The following is a 26843-nucleotide window of genomic DNA, read 5'->3' as shown; positions in this document are numbered from 1 at the left end:
GAAACTCTTGCAGTGGAATTCATGCCTATATTTTCTCAGACCTTTGGGAAATCTGGTATCCTAAAGTCTGGAGTTTACAGTTCCAGCTTTTCTTTCCAGGATGTCATGAGCGTAGAGATATCATTGTCACTTTCTCCCAGATTTGTCATGGTTTCTTCTTGAATATTTAAGGGTAAATCTTGAATAAAATGGGCAAGTTTTACAGCAGCTACTGTGAGGAACTTAATAGTGTTTCTTGGCAACACTGAAGGCTAACTGAAGATATATGGCATGAACCGACCTAGAGCAAATTGACATGTTTATATTATCAAGCAAAGTCTGGTGGCTTTGAGGGTGGAGGAGGAGGAGGAAAAATGAATAGGTCAGTATAGACTGAGAAGTTCTTGGTTGAACATGGGATTGCCTAGGCTTAATGGGAGGCTGTGGAAATGAGAAACAGAGAATGGGTTACAGTGCTGCTGGCTTTAATGAGTGTGAAGGACAGCAGGTTCCACTGGAGCGGATGATGGAGTGAGGTGAAAGCAGAGGAAGGGAAATTCTGACCTTGGAGGACTGTGGTAGAGATGGGAAGTAGGGGGTGGGAGGTCTCTTCTGGTATCGCCTTTGTCTTCTAGCTTTGCACCTTATGGTTGTTATTAGCCAGTCAGCAATATTTATTGACTGATGGAAACAAATATTTTGACATTCCATTCTGTTTTGGTAGATATTCAATTTCTTATAGGGTAGACAGGAATTGAAGAGGTGCTCATTAAATTACATTAAATACATTGAATTGTAATTAGTAGAAAAATTAAACCATGACTAGATTGATAGAAAAAACAAACAGAAGAAATTAGTTTGTTTCATTGAAACATAGGCTCCAAGATTAGCAAACTGAAAAATAACTGTATCCAATCTTTCCCTTTGCAAAAGGAATACTTCATCTTTTTGAGAGCATATTCTTTAAAGACAGCTCTGAGGGAGAAACCAAGTTATATAATGCTATGGACCCGCATTACCAAATCTATAGAGTTTGTATGTTCTTTTCAGGGGGTATGGACCTGGCCGGCTAGGAGGCAAAAAGTAAATCAGGCTGAGGAGGGGGCTCTTTTTTTTTGTGTGACTGTTGGGCTCCACCTGGTGGCATGTAAGTATCAGCTTTGGAAAAAACTGTGTCTTCAACACTGAGAAAAGCCTGGTCAAGGCAGAGCAAAAGTTAAAGGAATGGAGGAGAATGATCCAGATACAGGCTTAGGTTACCAAATCGTTCCTTTCCTTGACGAGCACTGTATGCAGTTTTGGCAGTTCTTCCAAAGTTGCCATCTTCAACTGCAATTTCTAGTGCACCTTCTGGAAAATATTACAATGTAGAGGACCTTAGATAACCATCAGCCTCCTCTTATACTCATTAAATCCTTTCAGCTTCCTCTTTGCTCTCTTCGTATCAACACCAATTCATTCTTAAATTTCAAGACCTTTTCTTAAATAACTCAGTATTGTTGACTCGTACTTCTTTTCTCCATGCTTTTATCTATTTTCACTGACAAAAACACCTTTCCTGAGGTCCCCATTCCTTAAGTGCTACTTTCTGCTATGTCGTAGTACTGAACCATAAGAAGCGAAAATAACTTTTTCTCTCTCCTGATACTAGAAAGTAATAGATAAAATATACAGCCAAAGACAAGTGTATTTGCCACACTTCGTTTTTACTTTGTATTGTTAGAAGTTTGGGCCCTCGGTGTAGTTGATGTTTGATTGTTCCCCACTGGTACATTCTCAGGGCTATGATGTCATTATATCTGTTTGCATGGAGTTTCCAACATTGGACCAACATATATGAGAGCATGTATTTAAGAGTAGTAATACGATAGTGTTAGTCACTGCAAGAGTGCATGACTGTCTTCTTTATATTGTCTAGTTGTAAGACTAGGAGTTTATAAGAATATTTAGTAGAGAAAAGATGATGAATGACTGAGAACACTAATCTTGACTATTAAGTGTTCCTGATTTCTTTAAGGCAAAGAGGCCAATTTGAAGGACTTTCTTGTTATATTTTTTTCTGTCTGTAGCTGGTCCCTTCCCTCAATAAGTTTTTAATGGACACATCACCCACGATAGTAGATCTGATGCTTATTTATAAAGAATGTTTATATGTCTCCCAAGGCCCCCACCTATCATATGTAGGAAGTTGGGAATGTTGTTTCAGTGCCATTCAGATTAATTTTACAGTAGGACTCAGTTGGAACGTCATTCATTGTGAGTGAGTGAATCATGCAGTATTCAGGGAGGAGCTCTAGTGCTGAAAAATTGAAGTGGTGATCATTATAAGTAACTCTAGGGAGGAAAGCTTTCTCTCTTACAACTATTATTGAAATATCAAATTAAACATTTTTAAATTTTATTTTTTCCAAATATATATTAAATATTTACTGTTAAATTTATTCAAATGTGTACTATAGAAAATGAAAATTTCCCAGAGTTTCATCCCCAGAAATGATCACTATTGAGGTTTTGGTATACATTTGACTAAAATATTGTTTTTAAAATATTTATCAACTTTAATTATAAAGCATATTTCACCGGAAAAAGAATATATGTAACACTTACATAATTTTTGAAACCTAATACTAAAACCAACCCATGAATTCATGAACCAGATTAAGAAATATAACATCACCAATGCTTTTCAAGTTCCCTGTCTGTTCTCCTGTATCGTAAATGATAATTTTTTCCCCAGAGGCAACCACTATCTCAAATATACTAATGAAAATGTACTTTAAAAAATAATTTACCCATATTTATAACCCTAAATAATGTTATTTTGCTTTGCTTGTTTTTGTATAAGGTTTTTGAACCTTATACAGAATACCATGTTTTATATATTCTATCACTTGCCTTCTTTCATTTAACATGTTTCTAAAATATACTCATATATTTAACTCATTTTAATCCATAATATTTCCATTTCCAGAAATATACCATAATTTAGCAGTGTACATTTGGGTTGAACAGAGAATTGTGCTCCTGCAAACATTCCAGTGCTCATTAACTAAAGTTTTTCTAGATTCTACTTAAGAATGAAATTACTGGATGATACATAGGTACATGTTTAACTTTACAACTTTCTAGCCAAGCCATTCCCCAAGTGATTTTACCCCTTTTTAGTCGTACCAGCAGTGTGTACGCGGTTCCATTGCTCCACGTTCTTATTAACACTTGTTAGACTCATTTTTTTGCCAGCCAGGTGGGTAAAAATAGTGATAATCATTATGATTTTCATTATTTTTTTCCTAATTACTGATGAAGTTGAACATATTTTTACATACTCATGGTCATGTTTCCTTTTCTAGACAGTGTCTTCATGTTTTTACCCATTTTTTAACAGTTAATTTTTTATTTAGATAATTTTGATTACAGAAATTGCAAAAATGGAGCAGAGAGTTCCTGTGTATGTTTTACCTATCTTCTCATTATGTTAACATCTTACATGACCATGGAATACTTACCAAAAGTAAGCAATTAATCTTGGTATGATACCATTAAAATATAGATCTTACTCAGATTTTATCATTATTTCCACTAACATTCTTTTTCGGTTCCAGAATCTGGGTCCAGAATCCCGTATTACAGTTAGCTGTGTCTCTGTAGTCTCTCCAATTTGTGACATTTCTTACTCTTTACTTGTCCTTCATGAACTTGAAACTTTTGAAGAGTACTGGCCAGTGATTTTGTAGAATGTTTCTCAGTTTGTGTTTGTCTAATGTTCTCTCATGATTAGATCGAGATTAGGCATTATTGGGAAAGATACCACAGAGGTATCTTATCGGGGGCACATAATATCAGTAAATGATACTGGTGATGTTCACCTTGATCACCCGGTTAAGGAGCCATCTGCCGTGATTCCTAACTTACTACTTTTTTCCCTTGTAATTATTATATAATATTTTTAGAAAGATTTTTGGGTCTGTGTAGTATTCTGTTTCTGCTTAATTTCACCCATTCATTTTAGCATACGTTGGTGCCTTTACCCATTTTTAATTGGGCTGTTTGTCATTTGATTTTTTTGGAGTTAAAAATACATATTCCAGAAAGTAATCTTTTTAGCAGTCACTGATATGGAAATTATCTTCTCTCCAGTTTATGAGCTGTCTTTTCATGTTATTAATGGTGTCTTCTGAAGAACAGATGTTTGAAGTTGTCTTTTCTGTTTGCTGCTGGCATGTAGAATTACAGTTAAATTTTGTACATTATCCTATATCCAGCCATCTTGCTGTATCCCCTTATTCATTTCAATACTTGAGATGTAATTTACTTTGGCTCTTCTATGTAGATAATCATATCATTGGTAAGTAATGAGAGATTTATTTCTTCCATTCTAATCTGTATGACTTTTATTTATTTTTCTTATCTTGAATTGGCAACTCACAATTGGAGAGGAGGTATTTTCTACACAGTAACTGATAAAAGTTCAGTTTTGAATAAAAGCAGTAGTAGCAGGCATTTTTTTTTTATTCCTGATTTTTTGATGTGTTAATAAGTTTGCTAATGTGGCAGCTAATTATGGTAGGACTGGATAATTTACTGAAGTATTTATCTTTGGGTTTTATTTGTTTTTGCCATCCTCAGTTTTCTTAGCTTTCCTTTGGCATTTCAAGGAAGAATAGTATGCCTCTCTAATAGGTTCAAAGCATTAGTTTGTTTATTTACATATTCAGTCACCAACATGTGTTGGACACCAAAGGCATATAAGTCTCAGTGATATACAGAAATAAAGAAATGTTTATTCTTTTTATGGATAATCCCCCCCATCTATTGATAAGGAAGAGACTTACCTAAAGCACCATGACACAGCTAGAAAGTGGCACATGCAAGAAAGAGGATATAACCAAAGGATAGGGACAGTACTGACGAGACAGATCCACTCTAGGAGACAGGGATGGCTTCCTGGCCTTGCTGCCGTATTCCATGAAGATGAAATGATCTGGGTGTATACTTTGTGGGCCTAGTTCAACATGGAAATTATAAAGGGAGCACCTTTAGGATAGAATTATGTTGCTTAAGGAAGGGCCATTTATAGTATTCTTATGCTCTAGAACCCAGCAGTTCCGTGTCAGTGTGTAGTGAATGCCTCTACAAGATCTATGATGCTAACAGTACTAAGATGTTATTTTTGGTGGTAAGAGCTTTACGTTTTCTGTTGCACAGTGAATGGAGGGAGAGGGAAGTTTGCTTCTCATGGATGATCTTTTAAAATATTTTGTAGTAGGATGCTTTTAGCAGCAAATTATAAAAATGCCTGACCCAGAGTGACTTAATAAGAGAAAATATTATCTCACATAAGTGGGAGTTCAAAGGTTGTGCAGCTGCAGACCCAGTAAAGTCAGTGACTGGATGATGTTACCAGGTTGCCTTTTGCTGTCCTCAGCAATCCAGTAGTGGTTTCTCTGTGGTTGTGAAGATGGCTGCCAGTACGATTAGGCTACCTGCTTTCTTGATGACATATGACACAAAAAGGGAGACCCTGTCCAACAATGCTGTTGACTACAGTCACCAGGGGAGGCCATACACTGAATTTATTAGAATACTTAGTATCTGTCTGTGGAGTTGAAGGTGAGATGTATTTCTTGTATGAAAAAGATTAGATTTCTGTGAGGAAGGAAGAGTTTTCACAGAAGTGAAAACTGGGTAGCAGACCAATAGTGGGCACTATAGTTTTTGTTATAATTATTTTTTCTATAATTTTTAAACTAAAGAGCCTCCAACTTTGTGATATTAAAGGAAGCTTAGAAAATAGATTAAAAAGTCACTCAGAATTTTCTCTCAAATAATTAACACCATTTGTCCCTTTCAGCATTTTCATAAATGTTTTTACATAGTTAAATTATACTCTACATACATCTTCAAAATTCTTTTTCTGAAATACATAAAAAATTGAAAAATATGACATGGTTTAGTTTATCATTTATCTGTTGCTCAACATCTAAATTACTTTTACTCCTTTTCTCTCCAAGGTTTTTAAAATAAACTTAATTTTAATTAATTAATTAATTAATTAATTGGAATAGGGTCTTGCCGTATTGCCCAAACAGGTCTCGAACTCCTGGGCTCAAGCGATCTTCCCACCTCAGCCTCCCAAAGTGCTGGGATTACAGGCGTGAGCTGCCGTGTCTGGCCCATAAAAATAAACTTTATTTTTCAGAACAGATTTAGATTTACAGAAAATTATCAAGATAGTACAGTTCTCATCTGCCCCTTCTCTCCCACCTCCAAAACTAGTTTTTTCTCTTAACCAATATTGATACATTATTAATGGAAGTCCATACTTTCTTCAAACTTTGTTGTTTTTAAAAATCTAATGTCCTTTATCTGTTCCAGGATCTCGTATTACATTTAGTTGTCTTGTCTCTTTAGATTCCTCTTGGCTATGAGAGCTTCTAAGTTATTTTTGAAGGACGTATCTTAATGCAGAATAGGATGAAATGTGGTTTTTAAGAGAATCACCAGATATTTTGACATAGCATTCAATCATAGTTGTCCTAAAGCAGCTGTTATCTTTTCAGACAGTAAGTAGAAGACAGAAACTACTTAGAAAGTTGTAACATTTGAACTACATTACATAAAAGGGAAAGTTACTTTCATGATTCATTCTAAATAGAATTTACAATGAAGTTAAAATTTAAAATATAAAAATAAACCCTTCTGCAAGACAAATACACAATGTAAAAGTCAGTTCCCTAGTAGAATTTGGCTTTGTTTACATACCAAAGAATTCTGGTTTTCAAGGTGACAGAAGAGTTCATGAGTAAGTAGACAGGATAGGATTCTTTTCTTTCATTCCCCTCCCCCTCCCCCTCCCCCTCCCCCCTCCCCTCCCCTCCCCCTCCCCCTCCCCCTCCCCCCTCCCCTCCCCTCCCCCTCCCCCTCCCCCCTCCCCCTCCCCCCCCCCCTCCCCTTCCCCTCCCCCCTCCCCTCCCCCTCCCCTTCCCCCTCCCCTCTCTTCTTTTCTTTTGACAGAGTCTCACTCTGTTGCCAGGCTGGAGTGCAGTGGTTTGATCTCGGCTCACTGCAACCTCTGCTTCCTGGGTTCAAGTGATTCTCTTGTCTCAGCCTCCCAAGTAGCTGGGATTACAGGCACGCGCCACCACACCCAGCAATTTTTGTATTTTTAGTAGAGACGGGGTTTCACCATGTTGGCCAGGATAGTCTCGATCTCTTGACTTCCTGATCTGCCCACTTGGCCTCCCAAAGTGCTGGGATTATAGGCATGAGCCACTGTTTCCGGCCAAGATAGGATTCTTTCTAGGGCATCTAAGGCCCCTAAAGCATGAGCTCTTTCAGCATGCTGATCTGGTAGATTTTTATCTGCCATAAGCTGTCCAGTCTATGCTGCTGTAAAATAGATCTCCAATGAAAATCCATAATAAATTTATTTAAATAAGGAACTTGAGAAATGTTCTCTGGAACTTGTAAAATAAATGTTAATTACTACTAATAGGAACTTGGAGTCATTAATCACATTTGGAAACCACAACTAAAATATAATTTTGTCTTTATGAGCCATGTTGTAATTTGAGTAAACAAATTGAGACTCTTCGGACTCAGAGTATATAACCTGGTAAAAAATTTTGTCAGAACACAAAGCTCCAAAAAAGACAAAAAAATTTTTTTTCTCCTTAATTTTCTAAAGATCCAGTAACTGGTATGACAGGACTGTTTTAACAACTCATATCAGGTCCATCACTTCACTTTCTTCTTTTTATCCTCCCTCCTCCTCACCCTCCCACCACTCCATTCATGGATCTAGTGCTCAGCGCCAGGCTTTGTGGAGGAATTTCTCCATCTCTTGGTACACCTCAGTTCATCACCTTGCAGTTTTTCAGAAAGGGCTTATGAGAACTATATTCCCTGAGTTCTTGTATTTAGAAATCTTTATCTTTGAAATCTAGTAACTCCACTGGAATATATTTCATTGATGATTTTCTGTAATTTTCTTTCCTAGCACTTACCCTTTCTGTAAACCTAAATTTTCTTTATTTCTGAAAGGTTTTCTTAATGACCTAGGAAAATGTTTTCTTTTTCTCATCTCATCTTCAGTTATGCTGAAGGAAGGAGCTAGAGTTGAAGAATAGAAAATGTTTTCTGGCTGGGCGTGGTGGCTCATGCCTGTAATCCCAGTACTTTGGGAGGCTGAGGTGGGCGGATCATGAGGTCAGGAGATCGAGACCATCTTGTCTAACATGGTGAAACCCCATCTCTACTAAAAATACAAAAAATTAGCCGGGCATTGTGGCAGGCACCTGTAGTCCCAGCTACTCAGGAGGCCGGAGCAGGAGAATGGTGTGAACCTGGGAGACGGAGCTTGCAATGAACCGAGATCGCGCCACTGCACTCCAGCCTGAGCGACAGTGTGAGACTCTGTCTCAAAAAAAAAAAAAAAGAAAATGTTTTCTGTTCCAAAGAGTCTTAGAAAATGTCTTCTGTTCCTCCTTTGTAGCTCTGTATTTCAAGGATGCCTGGAACTCCTTGGTCTGCTTTTTACATCTGTCTGTTTTCTTTGTTATCTTTTTAAACTCTACTTGCCCAGTTTCATTTTCCTCAGTTTTCTCAAGATTTTATTCTATGATCCTTGTTGCTTTCAAATAGTGTCAGTTCTTCATTAGGTACTTCCAGTATGACTTTCATTTTCTGTGATGGTTTTATCGTTCTTTTCTACTTATTTCCTGAGATCTAGAAACCTAGTTTTTGTTTCCTTTCATGACTTATTTATTCCTTATGCACTTGCATCTTTGCTTCAAGCTCTTGTTTTATAAAGCTTATATTTTTGGGAGTTCTTGAGAATATCTTTGGTCATTTCTGTGGTTATATGCTTATAGAGATTGTTTTGTCCTTCTGCCATTTCTTTTTCTTTTTAAATGTGGGTTTTTTTTTTTTAATAGAATGTTTGGATGGTTCCTTCTACCTCCCCTCCCTGAAATCTTTAAATAATGAGTTCTTCCTGGACTTTAGTATCATGTTTCAGAAACTGGACATTATAAAATGCTTTTTGTCTAAGTTTTTAGCCCCTTTTCTATTTTAGGTGTAAGATAATCATTTTGGGCCATATTGTGTCCTGGAGGATAGCATTCCAACTTCACCCACTCTTAATTTCAACACAAGAATAGTATGGTCACTGTGTTCTAGGTCTGCCTTGCAAACACTGAGACTCCCACCACACAGAAGAATTTGTTTCTTTTTTTATTAGTGTAGTTCTCTAATAAACTGTATGTGATATATCTCATTGTTTATACTTCTCCCAGAAGCCATGTATGCTCTCTAATTAATGGATGGTTAGTTATTTTATGTAACTTTTAATACTATTAGGTAGAATCAGAAGAAATTGTGTTTTATATGTTAATAAATAGTCAAATATTGGCAATTTCATATGCCTCAAAATAATAAGTGATTAACTTCTTTATATTATTATTGCCATTCTTGAATTATTAATTCTGAGTAACCTCTCAGTTGGCTTGAGTTAAACATAAATTTTTTTTAGAAGGAAAGTACATAGCATATTTTATGCCTTTTAATATCAGTCAGGGTTCTTGTAGTCTCAGATTCTAGTTCAGAGGAATCATAATTGTGTCCCCAGAGGTACTAAAACCTTTCAACTACAGAGATGAGCATTATGAAGGCAGAACTAAATATTTTGTGTGTGGATCTTAAGTGTGATGTTGAAAGGCCTGACTCCTCCCTTGCATTCTTTCTTCCCAAACCATGTACACTGCCTGTAGGATGCTAAGTCAGGGCACCAGTGCATCCTGGAGGATGGTACTCCCCCTCACAGCTGATGCCTCCTGGTTAGTCCAACAGCTTAGTAGTCAGATCATTACATCATTCCAGTCAGTGAAATGTGTGTGCTTTGCTTCTTCCAAAAGGTGAAATCCTGAATTACAAGCAATGTTGAGTGAGATAATAGCTTAAAAGATATTTCATAAATCTGAGGATTGTGGTGTTTACATAAGCAATATAGGTAGAAGAAATGCAGATAGCAAACCTACAGTAAGTGTCTCTTTTAGTGGAGGAATTACTGCCTTTCCCATCCTGGAAGAGCTCAGTGGATGCCATCTGATGTGAAGTAGTTGGGGGGTCCTCCTGGCATGGTTCCGTGTCAGGTGCTCAGAGTTGGTTGCTGCTGCTGGCAAGCTAGCATCCTGCAAGGATAGTATCCAGGTCAGCATTAGTGAGAAGTGAATGTTGTGGAGCGCATTTCCTGCTGCCTTGTGCTTTGTTCCTATGTCCCTTGAACAAGCACTGCAGTGATGGGGACATGCATGGGCAGGCCATCCTACCTCCACAGTGGAAGCCTTTCACTGTGCGCTCTCATGGAGCACAAATAGTTATACCCTGTCTGGACTCATTTCAGTGGGCCCATTTCATCCACATGGCTTTTCCCCAGATGTCCTTGTCACCGGTACTCCAATCTTTCTTCTTTCAGGTCTCTATCCATCTGGCTAAACTTGTAGTCACTGCCTGTCAGCCTATCAGGTTGTCCTTCCTCAGCTAAAGTGGACCACGGACATATGGCTTGACGTTCTGCCCACTGGGAGAAAGTTTCTGTTACACTGTCTTTTCAGAGACCATCCCTTACAATGGATTTAATGCTATCATGTCTATTTTTGACTCATGACAATGGAGGGTCAGTTGGAACTAGGCATTCAAGGTACTCAAACCTTTCTGCATCCTCCTTTATATCATGTGTGTTTGGGTTCTCTGAATCTTACTCTCTCTGATTAGTGTCCCACTTTTTACCTAAGTGACTTAATGAGACTTTAAATTCAGTGGTGTAATGATTTATCACCCTTTCAATAAGCTTTTTCCGTCTTGGCCTGGCAGCTACAAGAGATTCAAGATACTTTTTTGATGGACATACTAAGTCCCTGAGTTTCAGTCTTAGAAATGAATTTAGAATGAAGAATTTAGAGATGAAGCATGTAATTCTTTGTTTCTCCCCCCTTTTCTGGCTCTTCAAGCCTCTCACTGTTTCTGTGAGCCCTTTGATATCCTTTCAATAAATTTCTTTTTTTCTTTTCCAGCCAGCATTGGTCTTCTGTGCTTACAAACAAGGACCCAGACAGACTGTTAAAGATGTTGATATTAGGAGACGAATGTAGGAAACAGAACCTCAGGGACCTGTGAGAATACTAAATGAGTTAGATGGGTTGAAACTAACTCAGGTTCCATTAATTTTCAGAATACAAAATAATTTTTTAAATGACTAATTATTACCTGTCATCACCAGAATAAAGTTGTTTTTAAGGCAAACAACATTGTTACAAGTATTCATCTTGTACTCACTCACAGTGTTGAATTCCTGTGTCCTTTAAATTTCAAAGGTTGTGATAATAGGTCCCCCATATCTTCAGTTGGAACGTCATTCTAGTGAACACAGGAATAATTTTGTCATTTTTGAAAATTAATGGGACCTGAGTCTTTCATTGTCTGGATTCCTGGTTACAAGCGAGAAAAACCACCTCTGGTTGGGAAAGGAATTTATTGAGAAGATATTGAAGAACTCACTGAGCACAAGACTTGAATGACCTGAAAAGGGATATGAACTAAGGCAACTCTGGAAGCCAAGAATAAGAAGCCCAGCCATCATCTTTTATCAGGATTAGTTTGGCTGTAATGCCAGTTATTCTCTTAACACCACTCTTGCAGGACACCGTTTTCACTGGATGCTGCCGCCACCACTGCTATCACGAGAAACCATTCTAGCTGTCGTGAGTGAATCCTAAGCAGCCTTTTGCCTTTGTGTTTCTGTCTTCACATTCAAAGTCTTGAGTTGAGGCAGAGTTTAAGTCACAGTGTACTGGATTTCGGTTCTCACAGAGTGAGAGGGGTCTTGTATAAAGAGAGGCCAGGCATTGTGTAGTAGGAATGTGGTCACTTCTATGATGGGAATTGTAGTCCTTTGTCCTGCTTATAGGCAGCGTGCAATTCTTCCTTTCTAATTTGTATGCCTCTTCTTTTTCTTGCTTTATGGCATTCACTAGTACCTCCAGTACAATGTTAAATAGTATTGGTGAAAATGAACACCCTTGTCTTCTTTCTGCTCCAAGGGAAAGCCTTTTGCTTTTCACCACTAAGTTTTACATTCGTGCTAGGATTCTCATAGAGGCTTTTAACCAAGTTGAAGAAGTTCCTGTTACTCATGTCATGAGGGCTTTTGTCTTAAGTGAATGTTGAAATTTTGTCAAATGCTTTTTCTTCATTTACTGAGATGGTTATATGTGTTTGTTTTTTTGTTTGTTAATATGATATATTGATTGATGTTTCAGTGTTGGACAAATCTTGCATTATTTGGTCATAATGTATCATCTTTCTTATATATTACTGATTTCTGTTTGTTAATAACCTTGTAAGAATTTTTAAATTTTCTTTTTCAATAACTTTGATATACCTTTGTAGGAATTTTAAGTCTGTTTATAAAAGGTACTGATCTCATTAATCCTTTGGTTTTGATATCAAGGTAATGCTGTCTTCATTAAACTAGTTGGAAAGTATTCCATCCACCTCTATATTCTAGAAGAGTTTATGTAGAACTAGCAATAATTCTTTCTTAGAATTCGCCAGTGAAGCCATCTGGGACTGGAGTTTTCTGTGTGGGAAGGTTTCAAACTGTGAATTCAGTTTCTTTAATAGATATATTAGATATAATAAATAATAGATATGTTAAATAGGAATATTCAGGTATCGATTTATTTTAATTATCCTACGCAGTTTGCATCTTTCAAGGAACTTGCTCACTTCATCTAAGATGTTGAATTTATTGTCTTAAAGTCATTCATTATTCCCTTATCTTTTTAATACTTGTGGGATGTAAAATGGTGTTTCCTCTCTCATTCCTGATATTGGTAATTTGTGTTTTTCTCTCCCTGTTTTTCTTGATCAGTCAGGCTAGAAGTTTATCTGTTTTTCTCTTTTCAAAAAATTAGCTTTTGAGCCAGGTATGGTGGCTCATACCTGTAATCCCAGCACTTTGGGAGGCCGAGGTGGACAGATGACTTGAGCTCAGGAGTTCGAGACCAGCCTGGGCGACGTGGCATAATCACATCTCTACAAAAAATACGAAAATTAGATGGGCCTCAGCTACTCAGGAGGCTGAGGTGGGAGTATCACTTAAGCCTGGGAAGTCGAGACTGCAGTGAGCCATGATCATGCCACTGCACTTCTGCCTGGGTGACAGAGTGAGACCCTGTATGAAAAAGAGAATTAGTTTTTGGTTTTATTGATTTGTTTTCATTATTCATTCATTTTCTTTTCTTTCTTTCTTTCTTTTTTTTGAGACAGACTCTCATTCTTTTGCCCAGGCTGGAGTGCAGTGGCGTGATCTTGGCTCACCACAACCTCCGCCTCCCGGGTTCAAGTGGTTCTCCCAGCCTCCGGAGTAGCTGGGACTACAGGCGTGCACCACCACGCTCAGCTAATTTTTGTATTTTTAGTAGAGATAGGGTTTCATCATGTTGACCAGGATGGTCTCAATCTCTTGACCTCGTGATCTGCCCGCCTCGGCCTCCCAAAGTGCTGGAATTATAGATGTGAGCCACCGTGCCCAGCCTATTTGTTCATTTTCTATTCATTGATTCTTGTTTCTTCATTATTTCTTTCCTTCTCCTTACCTAGAATCTAATTTGCTCTTCAGTTTTCTAAGGTAGAAGCTTAGATCACTGATTTGACACTTTTCTTCCTTTCCTATGTGAGCATTTAATGCTATAAATTACCCTCCACACACTATTTTAGCTATGTCTCACAAATGTTGACATGTTTTGTTTTCATTCAGTTCAAAATTCCCTTCCTCCCTCCCTCCATTCCTTCCTTTCCTTTCTTTTTTGATATAGCATCCAGCTTCATTGCCCAGCCTGCGGTGCAGTGCTGCCATCTCGGCTCGCTGCAACCTCCATTTCCTGGGTTTAAGTGATTCTTATGCCTCAGCCACCTGAGTTGCTGGAATTACAGGTGTGTGCCACCACACCCAGCTAATTTTTTGTACTTTTAGTAGAAACGGGTCTCAAACTCCTAGCCAGGCTGGTCTCAAACTCCTAGCCTCAAGTGATCCACCCGCCTTGGCCTCCCAAAGTGATGGGATTACAGGTGTGAGCCACCATACCTGACCCCAGTTCGAGATACATATATATATATATTTTGAGACAGAGTCTCACTCTGTCACCAGGCTGGAGTGCACTGGCACGATCTCGGCTCACCTCAACCTCCGACTCTCTGGTTCAAGGGATTCTCCTGCCTCAGCCTCCCAAGTAGCTGGAATTATAGGCACGCATTACCACACCCAGCTAATTTTTGTATTTTTCATAGAGACAAGGTTTCACCATGTTGGCCAGGATGGTCTCGATCTTCTGACCTTGTGATCTGCCTGCCTTGGCCTCCCAAAGTGCTAGGATTACAGGCGTGAGCCGCTGCGCTTGGTCCAAAATATTTTCTAATTCTTTTTTTATTTCTTCTTTAACCTATAGGTTGTTAGATTTCCACATATTTGGGGATTTTCCAGATCGCTTTCTGTTAAATTTTCTCTCATATTTTTGCTGTCTGGCTTTTTGATGTGTTTTATGGGAGAGACCACCGATTTGTGGAGAAAGTACTCTTCTAGGCCCACATTATATGGTAGGAGCCCACAGGTCAGTCTGCAGGCTGCCGAGATCATAGGCTGGTGGGCAGGTGCACAGGTAGACTGGGCTGGTCTCTCTTGACTAGTGTGAGAAATGGGGCCAGCCCTGCTGCCATCACTGCTGCATTCCAGTAGCAAGGCTGAAGATTGGAATTTGTTCTGCTTATGAGGCAACCACCTCCCCTATTCCTCTTTACCACTGTGCACAAAAGAACTCCAGCAGCCAAGCATCTACACTTACTTAGGAAACAGAACCTTTTTCATAGAAATCGAATAGCCCCGGAGAATGTCCTGATGCCAGAGCTAAATTTCTTGCAGGAGGAGTTGAGGGCGGACTCTTGGATCACCCTGGTAGATAAGTAGACTTATACAACAGAGGAGGTGGCCATTTTTGGTCTCCACAATACCCTCTACAAAGGCAGCCAAGGCCCATAACACATTTCCTGTTGGCTGACTATATTCAACGCACAACTTTAGACTTGTGATGTAGCATGACGATACTTATGAGAATAGAGAGCTGTCAATTTGATAAGGAGTGAGATCTGCCATCTGAAAGGTGGAACCTTGTGCATAATGTGAGCATTGTCTTGTTAAATGCAATTTTATTTTTAATGGGCCAGTGCCCTAAAATGTCAATGGGTGACTGGTTTACAGATAATTTTAATTTTCTTCTCAGTGGATTTTGTGTTTTCTAACTTCTCTGCAAAGAACATATATTACTTTTGTGTTTAGATAAAATACTTTAAAATTTTAAAGATAAAAACTCATGGAGGCCGGGCGCGGTGGCTCAAGCCTGTAATCCCAGCACTTTGGGAGGCCGAGGCGGGCGGATCACGAGGTCAGGAGATCGAGACCCTCCTGGCTAACACGGTGAAACCCCGTCTCTACTAAAAATACAAAAAAAAACTAGCCGGGCGCGGTGGCAGGCGCTGTAGTCCCAGCTACTCGGAGGCTGAGGTGGGAGAATTGCGGGAACCCGGGAGGCGGAGCTTGCAGTGAGCCGAGATCGCGCCACTGCACTCCAGCCTGGGCGACACAGCGAGACTCCGTCTCAAAAAAAAAAAAAAAAAAAAAAAAAAAAAAAAACTCATGGAGTTGTGAAATAGGAACATCAGAACTAATCTAGTAAGCATGACTTAAGGTACAGGCACTCTGAAACTAATAAATTTAACAGCACCCTGGGTTGATCATAATATCAATTTTGACTTCTCTGTGAAGAACAGTTGGAGGGGTCCTAAGAAAAGCCCTCTGGCTCTGTTTCTCAAGTCAGAATGCCAAATAGAAAAAGGTGAAATTACACTGTAGTTACAGATTTAACAGGACAAGAGCACTACTATCTCTTCTGCTTTCCCCTTGCCCCTCATTTGCAGATGATCGTGTTTCTACTGGTGGAAGGGCAGGAGATTTTAAACTTTCCTACTACCTTACTTTTAGAGAGGAGACAGGTGCCTATGTTCCATTTGTTCGCTAACCCAGTTGTTCCCTTTCTGTTCTATCCACAGGCAGCTGGCTAAGAGTCTTGGGCAGGCTGGTGAAATTGAGCCTGAAACAGAAGGAATACTAACAGAGTATGGCGTGGATTTCTCTGATTTCTCTTCAGAAGTTCTAGAATGTCTTCCTCAAGGCCTGCCATGGACAATTCCACCAGAGGAGTTCAACAAGAGAAGAGATTTAAGGTAAGCACCTGAAACCCTTTAAGAACGTATTTCTCCCTTTCTGCCTTAACTTTCCTAGGGGATAGGCTTAGATATTTTCATCTTTCCATGAACATTCAAGTTCAGTTCAGTTGGGAATAAGTGCTTCTGTACCACAGTTGGCAAATTATGGCCCACAGGCTAAATCTAGCCCACTACCTGTTTATATACAACCCATGAGGTAAGAATGGTTTTTACATTTTTGAATGGTTGGAAAAAATTAAAACAAGAATAATATTTTATGAAAATTATATGAAATTCAGATTTCTGCGACCATAAAGTTGCATTGGAACATGACCATGCTTATTCATTTTCTATGTTGCTTATGCTGTTTTTTGCACAACAGCCCAGTTGATTAGTTGCAACCAAGACCATATGACCTGCAAAGCCAAAAATAGTTACTGTCAGCCTTTACAGAAAAAGTTTGCTGACCCCTGTTCTAGACCATTCTAACTTCAAAAGCTACAGCGTCCATCTTCTCATTGCTATACGCCACAGGTCTGGTCAAGTAAAGACTGTTATCTAATTAGAAGTGCCTTCCTTTAAATGGGCCTCTTCAGGCATAGAGCAAAGGATTCAAGACTTCTGTACTTGGAGCCTCATTTTAAAGCCTTACTTTTAGGTCTGGAATTTGTTGGAAAGTACTTTTGTGGTATTTTTATAACAACATCTTCTTTGAAGATGTTTCTTCATTGTGGGATGTTAGTTCTTTTCTGATATTTCTCTTCAGAATTTGGTTTCAGTACTGGCATTCATTTTGGATGCCACATGGAGATATTTAGAACCAAGAAACTTTTCATACAACCCACTGAGGCTGTGGAAGCTTTTTGCTAAGGTCATCCCATGTCAAAGTCTTTACCACCACACTTGCTTGCTTCATACAGCTGAACTTATGACACTTTCAGTTCTGGGTGCCCGTTACCCACCTAGTTTGTGAATATTCCCTCTCTGTACCCTCTTACTATTGTATCTTTTAGTAATTTACTGCCTTTCTCTTTTCTTACTGAGATTAGGCAAGGAAAAGGAGATGATCATTAGTGCCCTTTCCTACTTGTTAGTATCTCTCATAGAACATATATTACATTTGAAGTCAGTTAACCCATATTGCATTCCTGGATTTTAATAGTAACCCCTCTATCACTGAACCCCTGCTAGCACATGGGTGTGTTATCTCTTCAGGGGCTCCGAGGTCTTTGGCCCATAATGTTAACCTCTCGGAACCTTTGTTTTCTCATACACAAATTGAGGGGTTTGTTTTCTGAGGTCATTTCCTGAATCTAGGAATCTATCAAATGATTTAATGGGAAAAGAATGCTAGAATAAATGGTTGAACCTTATTGTTTAGTAGAATATAGTATAGCCATGCTGCAGTATCTATCAGCATTTTAAATGTACCTCCTCCTGCACCCCAAACTCTACTCAAAGAAGTGTACAAGAATGTTCATTGCTGTCTTGTCATAAAAGTTAAACATTAGAGACACTGCTAATGACCATCAATAAAGGAATGGTTTAGTAACCTGTGTTAATGTCAATATGATAGCATTCCTTGCAGCTCTGCAAAAAGGAGCTATATCCATGTTGACTTTCCTAAAAGAATGGCTATAATACATTATTAAGTAGAAGAAGCAAGTTTCAGAGCAATATGAATATGAGCCTATATTTTGTAAAGTAATACAAAAACTACATAAATGTACACATATTCATATATATGTGTATATATATACACATCAAAGTATATATGCATAGAACAAGACCTGGAAGGAAATAAACTATTAACAGTGACTACCATGGAGAGTGGATTCAGTGGAGTGGTAAGGCAATAGGGAAGTGAACTTTGACTTTTCATTTTGCATACTGCCATACTATTCAAATTATTATTATTATTTTTAAGACAGGGTCTCACTGTATTGCCCAGGCGGGAGTGCAGTGGTGCAATCATAGTTCATTGCGGCGTTGAATTCTTGGGCTCAAGCAATCCTCTGCCTTAGCCTCCCAGAGTGCTGGGAGTATAACATGCGCCACCACACCTGCCTAATTCTTTTATGTTACTTTTGTAGAGAAGATGGGGTCTTGCTATGTTGAGCAGGCTGGTTTTGAACTCCTGGCCTCAAGAGGTCTTCCTGCCTTGGCCTCCCAAAGTGTTGGGATTACAGGTGTGAGCCACCATACCTGGTCCAAATTTTTTTTAAAGTAATTTGTATAACTTTAAAAAATTATAAATGTGAAAGTCACAAAATAGAAGTATTCCATTTTTTTCTAGCCTTTTAGCCTACAGGTAAATAATAAGCATGTTAGTGGTTATGGGGCCCAATATTGCTGTAAATTCCCCTCATGGCTCTGTCTTCCCACTTCTTTGACCTTTATTGCCTTCTGGTTTAGACCATAGAATAAGAGGTCCTTAGTGAGACCCTGTCTCTACAAAAAATAAATAAATAAATAAAATATTAGCCAGGCACAGTGGTGTGTGCCTACTTGGGAGGCTGGGGCAGGAGGATTGTTTGAGCCTGGGAGTTTGAGGCTGCAGTGAGCTATAATCATGCCACTACATTCCAACCTGGGCAATGGAGCAAGATTGTCTAAGGGGGGGAAAAAAAAAGAAAACTTGCTCTGCAGAAAGCCTCTGTTAAAATATATCTTAAATACACACACACACACACACACACACACACACACACACACACGTGCCCTGTGAAAGGATCCAAAGACAGAAGGAGTTTATAGGGTGCTTTCTGCTGTTAATGAAGTAACATGGATTTTTAAAAAAATTACTTTCGGGCGGGGCGTGGTGGCTCACGCCTATAATCCTAGCACTTTGGGAAGCGGAGGTGGGCAAATCATGAGATTGAGACCATCCTGGCCAACATGGTGAAACCCTGTCTCCACTAAAAATACAAAAATTAGCTGGGCATAGTGGTACGGGCCTGTAGTCCCAGCTTCTTGGGAGGCTGAGGCAGGAGAATCGCTTGAACCTGGGAGGTGGAGGTTGCAGTGAGCCGAGATCGCTCCACTGCACTCCAGCCTGGAGACAGAATGAGACTCCATCTCCATAAAAAAAATAAAAGAAAAATTACTTTGGGCATGGTGCGGGTGCCTGTAATCCCTCCCCAGCCTCCCAAGTAGGCACACTTGGGAGGCCAAGGCAGGGGAACTGCTTGAACCCAGGAGGCGGAGGTTGCAGTGAGCTGAGATTGTGCCACTGCCTAAGCGATAGAGCGATACTCAGTTAAAAAAAAAAAAAAATTACTTCAACCTTAAAATATGTTATCCTTGCCCGTTATCCTCAGGATTATGTTTCTAAAATTCAAATCTGATTTATTTTACTCCTTTACATTTAAAATTTTTCTAATGTTTCTTAATGCCTGAAGTAGTAATCTCTGAAGTTTAGAAATTATTACTTTAGGCATCAAGAAGTAATATAGTAAATTACCACTAATGCTTGTCTTTATTTTAAAATTATAAATGAATTTACTACATTACTAGTCTATTATGTACATTATAAACTAAAAATAGAAAAATTAAAATGTGAGAAATAAATTTTTAAATACTTTCATTTTACTTACAAAAAGTATAGAAAACTGTGTACATAGTAATTTTACTTTTGGTGAAAGCAATATGATTGAATAATATTCTTTATTTATTAAAATTTTACTTTAACAACTAGTAATATGGAAATTCAGAGGTCTGATTCTAAGTTCTGTATATTTTGGTACTTGGTTTTAATGATTGTCATAATTGGAAAGGATATATGTTTAGAAGATGTGAGCTGTGCTTACAAAATCATAATACTCATTTCTCAGTCCTGTTCACCAATTATATTCCAATTCATTTTGAAATTCGGCTAGTAAATTTCCATCTTTTCTGATGTCAGTTCTTGTTAATTCATTGAAAGATGCTGCGTTTTTAGATTAAAAAATATATTTATAATCTCCAGTTACTCATTAGTTGTTATCTTTAAAAACTAGTTAGAAAATTCGGCCAGGCACATTGGCTTACACCTGTAATCCCAGCACTTTGGGAGGCCGAGGTGGATGGATCACCTGAGGTCAGGAGTTGGAGACCAGCCTGGCCAACATGGTGAAACACCGTCTCACTAAAAACACAAAAATTAGCCGGGCATGGTCTCAGGTGTCTGTAATCCCAGCTTCTCAGGAGGCTGAGGCAGGAGAATTACTTGAACCTGGGAGGCAGAGGTTACAGTGAGCTGAGATCGTGCCACTGAACTCTAGCCTGGGTGACAGAGCGAGACTCCATCTCAAAAAAATAAATAAATACAAATGATTCTATTAGGAAGTTTAAGTCTATGGATATGAATGTTTTTGTAGTTTATACACTTACATCATTTTAGGCCCCAAATAATATAACAATGGAAGTATTTCAAAACATCCATTTAAAAAAAATGTTATCTTTAAAATTTGAATATGTTATTTTGTTTTCAAAATGCAATAATTTCTTTTCTTATTGTTAAAATGCCACCTTTACCTTGAAGGGACAGATTAAGCATGTTTAATTTTCCTAAAGTATCTGATATGTTACATATGACTGACAGCCATTGTTTTGAAATCATAATGTGGCTGGAGTTGAATTCATATTAGACACAGAAGAAATGTCAGTGTTGCCATTTTTCTAGTATTAATGATATTACTAGGAATATTAGTGGTTTAGTATTACCTTCAATATATGGACCTTTGTAGTAATCTTTTTTAGCCAGTTACCTTTTTTGCAAGGATTAGTTTAGCTAAAACTAGACAATATCCATAAATCCATGTATCTGGGCATGAGTAAAGACCCATTAGTTGCAGTTGGCAAAAGCATAGGAACTAAGAGTGCCGCTGTCATTGACTTTGTGTTCTGGAATGTCAACTTTTTCATCTGTACACCTCACCTACCACCTGACCCACACATCTGTGAGGGTGCCAGGGTTAATTCATGTAGTTATGTAGTGTCAGTTAATTCCTTATTTTTAACACACATAAAGAGAAGCATAAGTGTGTGGAATGAGCTCCAGTGGTGTAGTTGGTTAGCGTGCAGTACTGTACAGCAGTAGGTAAGCATGTTTGGGTATTTGGATCTGATAACCTTTTCCTTTTCTTTGGCTGGTTTTATGATGGATTTATTCAGTTTTTATACCAAAAATATTTATTGAACACCATCCATGGGCACTGAGGATACAACAGTGAACAAAAATAGATGTATTTGCTGCCCTTGTGGAACTCTCAGTTTTGTGGCAGAAGAACATGAATGAAATTATTGAACAGTAGTCAAATGTAGAATTGTAATGAAGGAGGGGGTGCTTGGTTCAAGTGTTTGTGATCATGTGGTTTCTTCTGCTCTGAGGTCCGCTGCCTTCAAAGAGTTTTTAAAAACGGTATTCATTTTCCTAGGAATGTCAAAAGAAGTAGGATTGAGTCCCAGCACATGCTGAAAAATATGTGCTATATTGAATAAATTAATATATATTTTGTAAACTAATAAAATCAAACTTTTTTCAAACATGTATTTGCACATATTGTTATATATATATATGCCAAGTAGTGAGTTAGCCACTGGAAATGCAAAGATAACCAAGGGCCAGCCCCGTTCTTCAGGGAGACAGATTCGTACTCAGATAAATTACAGCAGACAATGGCAAGTGCTGTAAAATAGGTATGAACAGACTGCCAGAGTCATTGGTGCATGAGGTGAGATCTGAGAAATGAGCAAGTTTAGAGGGAACTAGAGTGACTAAAGTTGTCTTCATTTTAGTGATAGTCCATGGCTGCAGAAAGGCAGTGTGTTCCCTTCAGACTCCAAGATCCTTCTGTAACAGGGCTTGCAAGTCCTATGGTTTGGTCACTTGATCCCCTGTCCTGGGTCACCCTGCCTCAGAGCCTGCAGTGTTACTCTGGCTCTAGCTACGTAAGAACTTCTACATACCCGTTTAGGTTTGGTATTTGAACAATTATATTTGGAACAGAAAAGTTCCATCAATCTTTAAACCTCATAATCCAATTATGTCAGTAAAATTCCAGTTTTTTGGTCCAATGGAATTGGGGTAATATTTTGCAAACTGAAGTTGAAAGAAATAGTGTTTATTTTGAAAAGAAAAAATGGTTGGTTAGCAATTTTCAAGAAGTTAGGCTTGCATGAACTCCTAGGGGCGATATAGCCCTCCCGATTGGGGTCACCATTTTTCTGGACCTTCAGCTCTAGTCTCTGGAGAGTGCCTGCTTGCATGGTCTAGACCTGTAGCTGTCTTTAGCAGGGCATCTGATGCTTTAAAAAAGAAAAGCAATGTAAGTGCTGCAGAAAGTTGAGGATCAGGAAGATAATATGTCCAAGGAAACTGCTTAAAGGGGGGTTGCACCAGAAGCTGAAGAAACCCAGAAGTTATTTCCGAGACTGGCTCCAGTTATTTCTAATTTCATTCATATTGTTTTGTTTCCTTTGTTGCTAAACTGGAATAGGAAACCAAAGCCTAAAAGCTCAATTAAAGTGGAAAATGAAAACCTAAATATCGGAGGGGGAAAATACCACGCTAAACTGGTTTTTATGTTTTTCCTGTAGTTAGTATTATTATGGAAGTTTGAATCATGTCACTTTTCAGTAAAACCATGAGTTTCATTGAAGTGGAGGTGGTTTCTATAGCTTTTTACAAGAGAACTTGTGGGTATCTATTTCTTTACTATTCCCTCAATAAAAAGGAAGCCCAGTGACCTCCACCAGACCATTACAAATGTGAAACTTGGCACTTAAAATTGCTTGCTCTAAATTTTCCAATTGCTTTCTCTCTTTTTTTTTCCATTTAATGTCGTCCTGCCAACTAGTGATTTTATTATTATAAACAGGACATTGTATTCACTTTTAAGAAGAAATATGAAGCTGGAGGTAAAATTACAAACTGCAGCTTCTCGGCTGCCAAAATAGAAAACAATGAGCTAAAAATACTAAGCACAGAAAGGGGGTTGTGGTAAGAAACACTGAAAAATCTTCAAGATGGAGCTGTTCCAAATAGACAGAAATTTCCTCTCACTCCAGGTAAAACCAACCTTGAAATAGCAACTTGAAAGGAGAGTCATATAATACTAACCTCTTTCAGGTCAACCCATTTGTGGGAAAGCTTTCAAACATAACTAACACTAAATGACTAATGATCTTGCTGTTTATCAGGAAGTCCAATATGATTAAATTGCCATTTAGAAAAATGTTCCCCTGGTAAGACAGTGTGGCAGCATTGAAGGAGTGCTAGAAGTTAGTCCTACTTCTCCCCAGGGCCTAGGTAGGTGATTTTAGGCAAATCAGTTAAATCTGGGGAAGTGGAGAGGCGTGAGCAATTTTATCTTTTGTGAAATGAATTTTTGACCAGATTAGGATTTTTCAAAACATGTTGCTAGGTCATGAATAGGTGTCATGCGGAAAAAGGATCTGTGGGTAAGTGTTTTTGGAAAACAGTGGGTTAATAGATTTCTTAGAGTTTCTTCTCATGGATTCTCGTGGAACTAGTATTCCTTAGAATACATTTTGCAACTTTCTGAACTAGGTATTTCAAACCCCTCTAGCTGTAACAGTGTATGACTTTGTATTTGAAATGTCTTTTCTGAGTTATTTAGAGCTATCTCATTCTTGGATTTGAAAGAAAATGGTATCCCATCAGTGACTGTCTGCCGCATTTGTCTAACAAATAAATATCAACTGTGCCCCACCATGGGCCACCCGGGAAAGATAATTACACAGGAAATTCAAGGGTTGTGCTTTAAATCTCAGTTCTTTGCCACAGGAACCCCTTCTTTCCTTAGCTGGAGGGAAGCAAGATTAAATTGTTTGGCATCAAATGGGGAAGCTGTCATTGTCAGCTGAAATGACTGGCAGTAGTATTCCTTTCATGTAAATCCCAACTCACTGTGAAATTACAAGAAATGCATAGATAGTAACAAGGATTAATGGGCCCTAAAGTAGATACACAACTGGGCATTCTTAATTGTAAGTATTTAGTACTTTGTCAGCCCATAAAATTCATGTTGATAAATAGCACTACTCTCAGAAAAGACAAATACTCAAAGATCAATAAATTTTTTGTCTGAACAGGTGGAAAAATGCTTACTGGCAAAAGACAATGTTTGAATTTATTCCCTAGAAATATTTTTATAGCACTGTAGAAATATAAGTCATGGGCAAGATAATTTCTACATCTTCTAAATAAAATCTGTTTGGAAATTAACTATAATGATATTTTAAAATTTCATTTTGTGGTACAGATGGCCTAAGATTTGGAATAAACTGGAGTATAGAGATAACTAAATGTCAGAGTGACAAAGTCTGTTTTTTATATTGAGATATTCAAGTACCACAAAATTAATCCTTTTAAATTCAATGGTTTCTTGTATATTGGTAGACTTGTTCAACCATCACCACTATCTAATTCCAGAACATTTTTATCACCCCCAAAATAAATTCCATTAGCAGTTACTCTTCATTCCCTCTCTACCCCCGCTTCTCACAACTGCTCATCTGTTTTCAATCTCTGTGGATTTCCCTATTCTGAACATTTCATATAAATGGAGTCATACAGTAAGTTGCCTTCAGTAGCTGACTTCTTTTGCTTGACGTAATGTTTTGGTTTTTTTTTTTTGTTTGTTTGTTTGTTTGTTTTTGAGATGGAATCTCGCTCTGTCACTCAGGCTGGAGTGCAATGGCGCGATCTCGGCTCACTGCAACCTCCTCTCAGGTTCAAGCGATTCGCCTGCCTCAGCCTCCCGAGTAGCTGGGACTACAGGCACCCACCACCACGCCTGGCTAATTTTTGTATTTTTAGTAGAGACAAGGTTTCACCATATTGGCCAGGCTGGTCTCAAACTCCTGACCTTGTGATCCGCCTGCCTTGGCCTCCCAAAGTGCTGGGATTACAGGTGTGAGCCACCACACCTGGCCTACATAATGTTTTCAAGGTTCATCCATGTCGTTACATATATCAGAAGGTAATTCCACTTTGTAGCTGAATAATATTCTATTGTATGGATATTTCACATTTTGTTTATTCATTAGTTGATGGACATTTGGGTTGATTCCCCAGCTTGACTATTATGAATAATACTGCTATTAATATTTGTGTACAGGTTTTGGTGTGGACATTCAGTTATCTTGGGTATATATCTGGGTATATACCTAGGAGTGAAATTGCTGGGTCATATGGTCAGTCTACTTTCAGAGTAATTGTGAAAGTATTTTTCAAAGTAGCTGTACCATTTGCATTCCCTGTGGCAATGTATGGGGGGGTCTCAGTTGCTCCATATCCTAACACTTGTTATCTGTATTTGTGATTATAGCCATCATTGTAGGTGTGGGATAGTGTCTCATTATGGTTTTGATTTGCATTTCTGTCATGACTAATGAGACTGAACGTATTTTGATGTGCTTATTGGTCATTTGTATATTTTCTTTGAAGAATTATCTACTCAGATAGTATCTATTCAGATCCTTTGCCTTTTTAAAAATTGGGTTACCTTCCTATTGTTGAGTTATAAGAGTATTTTCTATATTCCAAACACTGATCATTTATCAGATTTATGATTTGCAAATATTTTCTCCTACTTGTGGGCTGGCTATCTTTCACTTTCTTGATGGTGTTCTTAGAAGCACAAAGTTTCAAAATTTGATGAAGGCCAGTTGAGTCTGTTTTTTTCTTTGGTTGCTTGTGTTTTTCGTGTCATATCTAAAAAACCATTGGCAAAGATCACAAAGATTTAGACATATGTTTTCTTTTTGTTTGTTTGTTTTGAGATGACATCTCACTCTGTCACCCAGGCTGGAGTGCAGTAGCGCGAGCTGGGCTGCAACCTCTGCCTCCTGGGTTCAAGCAATTCTCCTGCCTCAGCCTCCCAGGTAGCTGGCATTGCAGGCACCCGTCACCACGCCCTGATAATTTTTTTGTGTTTTTATAGAGATGGGTTTTTGCCACGTTGGGCAGGCTAGTCTCCAACTCCTGACCTCAAGTGATCCACCAGCCTCAGCCTCCCAAAGTGCTGGGATTATAGGCGTGAGCCACCGTGCCTGGCCAACATAAGTTTTCTTCTATCAACTTTATACTGTTAGTTGTTATATTTATGATCTATTTTTAATGTTTGTAAATGGTGTAAGGTACGGGTCAAATTTCATTTTTTTTGTTTGTGGATAACCAGTTGTTTCAGCACCATAAGAAAAACTTGTTGACAAGATGATTCTTTCTTCATGAAATTTATTTGACCATAAATGTATTGGTTTATTTCTGGACTCTCAATTCTGTTCCATTGATCTATATATCTGTCTTTATGCTAGTGCCACACTGTCTAAATTATTGTAACTTTGTAGTAAGTTTTGAAATTGAGAAGTGTGATTCTTCCAACTTTGCTTTTTTTTTCTTTCAGATTTTTCCACTATTCTGGGTTCCTTGCATTGCTACACAAGTTTTAGGATCAGCTTGTCAGTTTCAGGAGGCACTCGGGATTTTCATAAGAATTGCTCTGAGTCTGTAGATCAGTTTGGGGAGCATTTCCATTTTA

At 38.3% G+C, this 26843-nt stretch overlaps 1 protein-coding gene across 4 annotated transcripts in view; it reads left to right on the top strand.

The window, feature by feature from the left end:
* Nucleotides 1-26843, top strand: part of DIS3L2 (DIS3 like 3'-5' exoribonuclease 2) — a 373789-nt gene that overhangs the window by 186431 nt on the left and 160515 nt on the right. For all 4 annotated transcript variants that reach the window (XM_033229839.1, XM_033229837.1, XM_033229838.1 and 1 more), the window contains exon 9: nt 16141-16314. In XM_033229839.1, coding sequence (XP_033085730.1) covers nt 16141-16314 — 174 coding nt within the window. The remainder of the gene's footprint in view (nt 1-16140; nt 16315-26843) is intronic.

This window comes from Trachypithecus francoisi, unplaced genomic scaffold, assembly GCF_009764315.1.
Source record: "Trachypithecus francoisi isolate TF-2019V2 unplaced genomic scaffold, Tfra_2.0 Lachesis_group13, whole genome shotgun sequence".
NCBI classification, from domain to species: Eukaryota; Metazoa; Chordata; class Mammalia; order Primates; family Cercopithecidae; genus Trachypithecus; species Trachypithecus francoisi.
The sequence above is the reverse complement of the archived record's forward strand: the minus strand, read 5'-3'. Positions and strand labels throughout refer to the sequence as shown.